Consider the following 10,142-nt stretch of genomic DNA (forward strand, 5'->3'; position numbering starts at 1 on the left):
TGCTCCCTTCCAGTTTCTCCCTCTCTCTCTCCTTCGGCTCCCTTGTGGTGGAGATTGCCATGGAGGAGGTGCAAGGCGTGGTGGAGATTGCCATGGAGGAGGTGCAAGGCGTGGTGGAGGTTGCTGCCATGGAGGAGGTGCAAGGCGTGGTGGACGTTGCTGCCATGGAGGAGGTGCAAGGCGTGGTGGAAGTTGCTGCCATGGAGGAGGTGCAAGGCGTGGTGGAAGTTCATGCCGTGAAGGAGATGGTGCAAGAGCAAGAGATGGTACGCAAAACCTACTCCAACCCAACCTCAACTTGTGAGGTGTGCATTCATCCAGCTTTGTGCCTCAAGTGTGGCATCCGTGGTGAGGCTTCCATATTCCTTTGCCTGGGGTGTAGGCTACCGGTACCAAAAGATTTGCGTTCTTGCACCTCGTGTGGAAATCCTTGCCTCTGTGACAATTATTGGTGCACGGATTGTGCGATTACGGCGGCGATAAACAAAGATGGGATATGCATAAGGTGCCGTCGCAACCCATCTATCTATCTGGAGGAGGAAAAGAAAGTGCATGATGTGCCGGATAGTCAAGTTTAGATTCGCCGGATGATGAAAAAAAAGTGAGTTGTAATGGTTATATATGCTTCAAGTTTATAACACGACATGATCTTATGTAAGAAAATGAGTATGAATATGGTTTTATATGATCTTATATGAAGAGCTGTTTTATATGATTTTGTCATGTAATTTTATATGAAAACAGTCCACAATTTTTTTGATAAGGTTAGTGAAACTAATACTCGAATAGTACTAAATTAGCACCATCACAATATATGGAGTAGCACCATCACATGAGGTAGTACAAATTATGTTGAGTTCAAGAACTCAATTGCCTGCTCAACATATTCTAGATCAATCGTCAAACGAACCGGGAGAAGTCCTTGTCTCTCTAATGCTTTTTTCTTCAAGTGAGGAACTGCGTAGTGGATAGACCCCTTGTGCTTGATGATCTCTCTCATGCACGCTTGATGACTCAACCAGATCCTATTGAGCTTTTGATGGGGATACTCAGCTAGGGATTGATTAACCTATGACACATGACAACAAGAAAACTCAAATCAGTACATAAGCAAATGGAACATATAAATACTGAAATGGAACATTGCAAGACCTTTTGGACAATCTCGGCTAGGGTCTTGGGCATCTTTTTATGGAACATGGCTTGAATTGAGGCAAACCAACCAAGATCTAATATGTTTGTGTCGGGAGAATTAGGAGGTTGGTATATCATCCTAATATCCCAACCACCCCTAGCAGCTTCCTGTAAAAAAAGTGGATCATCTGGTTTTATATGAGTCCTAGCATTGTCCTGCTGTACATAGATGATGTTCCATCTATCGCTCTCAGGCCACTTTTCCTTTATAGCCGGCAGTACGTATTTCACTAAGTATTCCTGACTTTTCTCCCTGTCCACTGTATGGCAAGGCTTCAGCTCCCATGTCCCTCTCAATCTATGGATATAGAAACAAAGTACTCTAAGTAATGTGCGCATAAAAATTTAGAACAAAGTAGGAGTAGTAACAAGAACCAGTGCGGACCTGTTTTGACTCTTCTTTTTAGCTTGCACCCACTCTGTGTAAGCCCAAACCCCAATCTTGCCATCAAAAACACAATTGCCTTGAGCATCATACCTCGGTCTAGCCATTGCGGACAAGAACATAATTTTTTGAATGTGGTTTTTATGTTTACATTCCCGGTGTGGTGCATTCTCTCTATGGCTCAAATACATGTTTTGGGTCTTCCGCGTGTGATAAAACCATTTCTCATCTATATGAACCACATCCATATCAGCCCTAAATGTGGGATTGATACCGCCTAGGGACGTTAGGCTACATGGCTCAAGATGCTTTAGAGCATACTCCACACGAGCCCTTTCATTTGCAGCAGTCAAGGCAGGCTTCAATTCACTCGTTATTCGTCTAATTTCCTTCATCTTCAACCTACAAGAAAATATAACAACCAATATATCAATGACATACACATTTGACATGTAGAAAATTGACATATATCAATGTATAACACTCACCTTCGCCAAACAGTGGAAGTAGACACGTTCATATGTCCAGCAACTTGTTCTAATGTTGTTCTCTCTCCAGGTGGGATGGCCTCCAATGCATCTCAGTCAAAATTAATCTTCTTCCTTCCTGATTTGAGCTTCCGATTGTTTTTTACCCCAGTAATGCCGCCACCTTGTTTAGCCTGCTGCCATACCCTTTGCACTATCCTCCTAGGACATTTACAAGCTAGTGCAACAACTTTAGAAACTCCATGCTTCAACCTATTACCCGTACCATTACGGGCAATGATCTCACTATATATGTGACGCCTGTCATCGATACGGTACTGTCTTCTTGTCTCCTTGTTCGACAAAACATCTAGATGCATTGGAAAAATAATTAGACAAACAAAAAATATGGAATGTTAGGGAAAGAAAAAAATGTGCTAAATGAGCTTACTCAAATCGATAGGTTGTCTTTGGGTTCGAACAACCTCTTGACTAGGAGGGTATTCGTCGGCATGGGAAAAATTTGGGTTGTATCCAGACCCTCGGTAGCCAATGGTACCCTCATTTCCACCAATACCTTGTTGTAACAGAAAATGAAGCATATTAACCATGTTTTTTTGTTGATAATGTGCATGAATCTGTCAATACAGCAAATGATCTGTCTATACAGCAAATGGTCTGTCGGTAGCCAATGATCTGTCTATACAGCAAAAACAGAAAAATCTCCAGCTTTCATTCTCATCAGTTAACAGAAAATCTATACAACAAAAACAGAAAATCTCTAGGAGTACGTAGATTATGGTGGGGTTGTGGAAAGAAATCTCCAGCTTCCATTCTCATCAGTCAAGTCTGTTTATGGTGGGGTTGTGCATGATCTACGGACTTCATCACAGCTTCTATACATGCATGATCTACGTCAAAAAAAATTGCATGATCTACGTAATTTTTTTTTGCATGATCTACGTCAAAGCTGTGATCTACGTAAAAAAAATTTGCATGATCTACGGCTTCTATACATGCATGATTTGTTTGCATACTCCCTCCATCACAGCTTCTATACATGCATGATCTACGGCAAAAAAACTGCATGATCTACGGACTTTACATGAAGCCCAGGGACTGCATGATCTATGGCAAAAAAAACTGCATGATCTACGGCAAAAAAAACTGCATGATCTACGGACTTTACGTGAAGCCCAGGGACTGCATGATCTACGGCAAAAAAAACTGCATGATCTACGGCAAAAAAAACTACATGATCACAACTTCTTTACATGCATGATCTACCTTCTGTGCTTCCATCATGGGAGGATCCTTCTCTCCGATTGCCACCGGCGCCGGTACTGAACGTGAAGCCCAGGGACTCGCTGCTGCCGCCGCCAAACGAGATCACGCCGCCACCGCCACCGCCAAACGAGATCCCGTCGCTGCCATTGATGAGGTTAAACTCGACGAATGTAGAACTGTCGATCCCTCTGCTGCCTTTACCCGCCTCGCCGACGGAGGCACTCCAGTTCGAGGAACCGGCCTCGTTAGGTGCCGGAGCGCGAGATGGCCGTGCGAGGCCGACGCGTCGTCGAGGCAAAGTAGTCGGAGGAGGAAGACGCTCGAAACCAGCCGTGCCGATGGAGAAGGAGAAGCACCCGAGCGTCCGGTGAGACCAAGAGGAGGAAGACCTCCGGGCGGCGGTGCTCTCGGCTGGAAAGCGACCCTAGAAAGCCCACGGAGGCCAAGAGGAGGAGGCCGGCGATCTTCTGCACCTTGCTGCGGCGGCGCCATTGGAGAGAGGAGAGAGGAGAAAAGATGGAGCCGTCTGTTCGTGTCCCTCCATCGCCGCAGCTACTTATACTCCGAAATCGGCGGGAGCTTTGTATGGAAACCGAGCGGGGGAGAAAGGAAAGAGCGCGGGGAGATTTAGATGGAAACCGAGCGCGCGGGGGAGAAAGGAAAGCGCGCGGGGAGAAAGGAGGTCGCGGGAGGAAGAAGGAAACTGGCTACAATTTCGCTCCACCAATGCATGCGATCGGTTCCTTCCTTTATTGGAGGAGGAGGTTACGAAGCGCTGGTTTAACGCATCATTAGGCGCCTCTTCTTTACTTTCGCAGCGATGGAGGCTCCTTATTTCCTGCCTATCAGGACGCACTTTGGGCCCAGAGCTGAACGAGATGCGCCCTACAAACTGTGATGGAGGGAGTAATTAATTTGACTGAGTAGAGTATGACACGTGGGTCCCACCCCCGTAAATTAATATGTTTAATTGCTAATTAAACTATTTAAAATGTGAGTATGACGTATGGGACCTACTTGTCAGAGTTGACTAGTCAACTAAGATGGTTGATTGTTGATGTCACCTGACATCATGCTGATGTCATTAATGATTATTTGAATTAATTTTTTTATTTAATATCTGAATATTAATAAAACTTTAAAATTTATTATAAAACAATCCGTAAACCGGATAAAAATAATTTGTACATGAAAGTTGATCAGAAAAATTAGACGAACGAGGATATGCTATCCGTTCGTCCGTCACGCGTCTCTATCATAGCGAACATGAAACGTTTCCATCTGTTTCGCGTGTCCGGTAGTAGCGAGAGGCCCGGGAAATATCGTCACATATTTTCCCGATCCATCCATGACAGGTGATACTGCGTTCACTCATGCCTAGCCCTGCATATTGCCATGTCATGTATCATGTTGCATCTGTGTATTATATTTATTATTTATTCCCCCTCTTCTTACACGTAGACCCCGAGACTGACGCTCCTGCCGAGTACAACTACCCACATGATGACCAACCCTTTTCCACATAGCAACAAGGCAAGGAAACCCCCCATGATCATCCCTATATCGCCTATTTCTTTCTCCCTCATGCTTGCATTAGATTTTGCTACTGTTGTAGTTAGCTCATATATCTAATGCATAACCTATTTTTCATGAACTGTTACTTTACTCTATCGCACTTTAAACTGTTCAGTATAGGTGGAACAGTGATCCCCATTTACCCCCTTAGTCTAGTTGCCCCACTTTATCATCGAAGTCTCGATCATCTGATCGACGAGCCAAGAACCGTCACAACACTCACACCCCCTTAGTTCTACGGCACTCCAAAGCTACTATCGAGGATAGAGGGTGACACCTCGCTACGTACTCGTGATGTTAGCTCTGTAGTGTAGTTGACCGGCGGTGGTTCTCGGAGGGTGACTCCTCCTTCACCATCTCCGATCTAGACTCAGTCGTATAATCCATCAAGCGACGTCCATCGAGGGTGATTCCTCCTTGGTCACCTCAGCTGTTACATTGTTCGGAATCCATCGAGGGTGATACCTCGGATCCCTCTGATGTTACAACCGCACAACTACTTGACATTGTTACTGGGAACTTGATGAATGGTGTGTTGCGGGTGGATTCCCGCGTGGATGTGACGATGAGTTAATTAAAATGCTAATGGATTTGGGTATTTGATCTGAGTTGGTCGTGAGACCTTTTTCGCACTAACCTTCACGTGGGAGAAGTTATGGGTACTCGACGTCATGGTACCAGCCGAAGCTCTTCAGACATCAGCATTGGAGCGGCGCGCGCCCGAGTGGTCTGGATAAGCAGCGTTCTTGTATAAGAGGTGCCAGGACTAACATCGGCCGCCCTCGCAACGTGCAGGAGCGCAATGGGTGATGGGCCCATGAACCCTGTGCGCTTAGGAGTTAGATCGGCAGGTTGGCCTCTTTGTTGAGCCTAGGGAGGGTTGCGATTTGTTGTTTTTCAAAGGCGGGGAAAGTGTGTTCGACCAAGGTTTATCAAGCGTGTTGCGTACTATGCTGCACCCATGCACAGACGAAATTAACTATTCGAATAGTCATGTCCACGGTTACATGATGATTTGGAGTTGTGCTCCGATCTTATACAACTTAAACTATTACTTAACTGGAATGTTGCTCCGGATTGCTTTCTCGTAGGGAGTCGAGGAAGAATCTCTGAGCCTGACCTAAATTAATATTGCTGCAACAATATGACTATATATTTGTGATAATGGCTCTACTCTCGTCTATTGCTGCAAGACGCTGAAGATGCTAGTCTTCGATAGGACTAGTCCCCTGTCTCTGTTCTCGCGTTGTTGCAGTCAGTCGACATATAACCCCTTTCATTTGATACCGATGCATACTTAGCATAGTTCTGATGTCAGTCTTGCGAGTACTTTGGATGAGTACTCACCGTTGCTTTGCTCCCCCTTTCCCCTTGATTCGATTGTTGCGACCAAATGATGGAGCCCAGGAGATGGCGTATCACGCCGATGACGACTGCTACCTCGATGGTGCCTACTACTACGTGAAGCCCACTAAAGACCAGGAGTAGTTTAGGAGGTTCCCAGGGAGGATGCATCGCCTCGTTAGGTCGTTGTATCTTTTGTGCTAGCCTTCTCTAAGGCATTGTCATGTTTCATGTCTGTACTTAGATATTTGTTGCTTCCGCTGATTCATGTGTTTATCGAGCTTCTGTATTCTAGCCCTCGAGGCCCGTGGCTTGTAATATGAAACTTGTATGTTTTTATTTGTGTCTAGAGTTGTGTTGTGATATCTTCCCGTGAGTCCTTGAGCTTGGCCGTACGCATTTGCGTGTATGAGCGTACGATCAAATCGAGGGCGTCACAACACTGTTGGTTTATCTAAGGCATGGTGGGGGGCTGTGTTGACTTCATGTCATGTCCTAAATAGAGTTCCTAACAAGAATAAAGAGAAAACCACTTATGAAGAGTGGGCCAGGAGAAAACATTCACTTTCTTATTTGCGCACTTGGGATGTTTGGCAAAGATCAGTATTCCTATTCCTAAGGAACACAAACTTGGACCAAAGACAATGGATTGTGTCTTTCTGGGTTATGCTTAGCGGAGCATTGCTTATACATTTTTAGTAGTTAAATATAAGGTTTCTTATATGCATGTAGATACTATAATGGAATCTCGTGATGCAACATTTTTTGTGAATATATTTCCTATGGAAGATATGCATAGCATTGCTAGATTTTATTGTGAGATAAATTCTGAATCTAGTACATTTGATGATTATATTGAACAACCACCCGGGGAAGTCCGTGAGAAGGATAACGATGAAGCTCGTATGAGGAGCAAGAGACAAAGGGTTGCAAAATACTTTGGTGATGATTTCATTGTATACCTTGTTGACGATACTCCCCAGTCTATTGAAGATGCATATGCATCTACGGATGTAGATGATTGGAAAGGATCTGTTCATAATGAGATGGACTCATTTCTTTCTAATGGAACTTGGGAGTTAACTGAGCGACGTTATGGTTGTAAACCTCTAGGTTCTAAGTGGGTGTTCAAAAATAAGTTAAGGCCTGATGGTACTACTGATAAGTACAAGGCACGACTTGTAGCCAAAGGCTACACTCACAAACAAGGCAAATATTACTTTGACACCTATTCACGTGTTGGTAGAATAACCACCATTCAGGTACTACTTTCCCTGGCTGCCTTTTATGGTTTGATCATTCATCAAATTGATGTGAAGATAGCTTTCCTAAATGGAGAGTTGGAAGAGGAAATTTTATGTAACATCCCAAAATTATAAATTTTGGAATGTTAATATAATTATTAGATTGATTTTTTGGTTGTTTGCTGAGTGATTGAAACTTGTGTGAAATTTGAAACTTTTCAAGACTTTTGAATGAGAGGGAATAAAATGACTTTCCCCTTTCCCCGGTGAATTCAAATTCAATCTTTTAGAAGCAAAGAGAGAAGATGACATGACTTCTTCAACTATAAAGAATTTGAACGGAGATATTTGCATTGAATTCTTTTGCATTTCCATTCGTTTTCTTCGTGCAACAAAATGCCGGGAAATACATTCTAGATAGGAGGAACATGACCCTCGAACCCATGGGCATTTTGAAAGTTATTTGAACCCTCAAACTTAGAGGGTCATTTGAAAATTATTTTAAAAAGAAAATAAACTTTTTAGGCAATTTTGTGAAAATAATTTTTTCTGAAGTTTTTATTTTTGCCGTGGAAAAATGCCCATCATTTATATTTTATTTTTATGATAATTTTAGTATATAGAAACTCTTTATTCCGAATTGATTTGATTGCCCTTTTATCGTTTTAGTTTCCTAGTTTTAAAAATAGGAAGGAAATCACGTTTATTAGGAAAAACCTGCTGGCCCATTAAGAGCCTTCCTTTTTCTCTGGCCCAGGAAGATCTTCTTCCTCCTCTGTTTCCTCTCACGTTACAGGAAGCTTTCCTTCCATGGAGAGGGAGATCTCCACCTCCGGGATTCGCGAAGCTCTTCCCTTCCCAGCGCCTCCCGTCGCCTCTATAAGAACCCCCTGCACCTCCTCGTTCCATTCCCGTTGAAAACTTCCCCTCTCCTCGCCTCTAACTCGCGCCCCACCTCGCCGGAGTCGTCACCGGAAACTCGCTAGAGAACTCGCCGACCACCTCCACATCGCCCGTGCACCTCCCCACCCCTTCGGCCACCCCTCCTCCACTACCCCACCTCGTTGCACCCCTCCCCGTCGGCCCCTCCACCTCGCTGCACCTCCCTGGAACCAGTGACCAGAGAACATCACAGGAGCTCCTCCACCTCTTCACCCCCTGCAACCTCCCATCCCTGCCGAGCCCCCTGGCACCCCTTCGCCCCCCCTCCACCACCGCCCCACCCACCCGTCCCCCTGCACACCTCGCCTCCCTCCCCCTGGAACCAGCGACCAGGAAGCCAGCAACTTTCCCGTCGGCCCCCTCTACCTCGCCTTCCTCCACCTCGCCTCCCTCCCCTCCCTGGAGCCTCGCCGCCCCCCCTCCGCCGGATCCCCTCCCCACCGGCGACCCACCCCACCGGAGCCCCACCCTACCTCGGCCACCATTGCCACCAGCACGGGAGCAACTCCACCCACGGTAAGGCTCCATCCCCCTCCTATTTCTTTTTTGTTTTTATGTAGTAGCCCTTAGATCCATAATCTACGGTGTAGATTACATAGGTACTTACCCCTTCGGTCTTTTAGATAAAACCGATCGGTTTTTCTTTCACATAAGTTTAGCCGAAGCGAATTAGTTAAATAGCGGCCGTTTGTTAGTTATCCCCGCAACACTCACCCCCTTAGCCAATTAGAAAATGCCACGTGGACCCCTGTCCACAAATCAGTTTTTTTCCCTTTTTCTGTTTTAATTCCAAAACAGCAGAGTTCCTGTTTTGTTTTGGCCATAACTTTTGATCCCGAAGTCCAATGATAGTGATTCTTTTTCCAGTAGCTCACAAATTTCCTGTAGTTTTTAAAAACATATAATTTGTCTATGTTTGAAATTTTCAAATATAAGTTAGATCAGATTTAGTTTAAACCTTGTTTTGCCTATTCCAGGAGTTTAAAAATAGCTTTTAATTTGATTCTTTTTGCTACTGATCACTAGTGATCTTAATTATCAGTGGTATAAATTTCAGATTTGTTTGAGTATTTTAGCTCACTGTTTCTTGTGAAACAATTTTTGTTTCACCTCTTTTAGGATTTCGGCTAATTCCTTTTCTACTTTTGTTTTAAAATAGTTTCTTTATTATTTCAGAAACATTATTGTTTTGTTTATGTTAGTTAACAGTAGTTTTGCAACAAGTGTTTATTTTATTTGTTATCATGAAATCAATTCTAGTTCCTTAGTAACTTGCAATTTGTTTCCGCATTGTTTCAAATCCCGTTTGGAAATCCTTTCAAGTAGTTTTGTGAAAACTACTTTATTTTTATCTTAGTTAAACTTATATCTTAGTTCCTTGTTATTATCTGTTGGAAAAAAATCATTTAGTGTTTGATGTAGTAGAAGACTCCCTAGTCTTATTTGAAGTTCCTTTCGGTTTTCTATTTCGTTCTCTCTTTTGTTTTGATTGCTAGTATGAGTGCTTATGTGAATGATATGTTTGTTATATAGATTTCATCGGAGAGTGACGAGTAGTCTATCAAGTTATTTTCTCGAGAAATTCTTCTTCGTCAACATCACCAGGCAAGTCACTTTGATCATACTATCACCTATGTTTTATGCATCGTAGTTCTTCCATCCTATGCCCAATTGCATGCTGCTTAGGTACTTGGAAATTTTAGT

The 10,142-nt window shown here is 43.8% G+C and overlaps 1 protein-coding gene across 2 annotated transcripts; it reads right to left on the reverse strand.

Moving 5' to 3' along the window:
• Positions 1–795: 795 nt before the first annotated feature.
• LOC123426535 lies at positions 796–2,148 on the reverse strand. Of its 2 annotated transcripts, XM_045110375.1 has the most exons (4): positions 2,068–2,148; positions 1,580–1,981; positions 1,153–1,492; positions 796–1,069 (listed from the first exon to the last, which is right to left on the reverse strand). In XM_045110375.1, the coding sequence occupies exons 1-4, from the start codon at positions 2,097–2,099 to the stop codon at positions 848–850; spliced, it is 996 nt and encodes a 331-aa protein (XP_044966310.1). In that variant the 5' UTR covers positions 2,100–2,148; the 3' UTR covers positions 796–847. The 2 variants fall into 2 exon arrangements, with proteins under 2 accessions (XP_044966310.1, XP_044966308.1); XM_045110373.1 differs by lacking the exon at positions 2,068–2,148 and having other exon boundaries at positions 1,580–2,046.
• Between the last annotated feature and the right edge of the window lie 7,994 nt (positions 2,149–10,142).

Source organism: Hordeum vulgare, chromosome 2H (genome assembly GCF_904849725.1).
Source record: "Hordeum vulgare subsp. vulgare chromosome 2H, MorexV3_pseudomolecules_assembly, whole genome shotgun sequence".
NCBI classification, from domain to species: Eukaryota; Viridiplantae; Streptophyta; class Magnoliopsida; order Poales; family Poaceae; genus Hordeum; species Hordeum vulgare.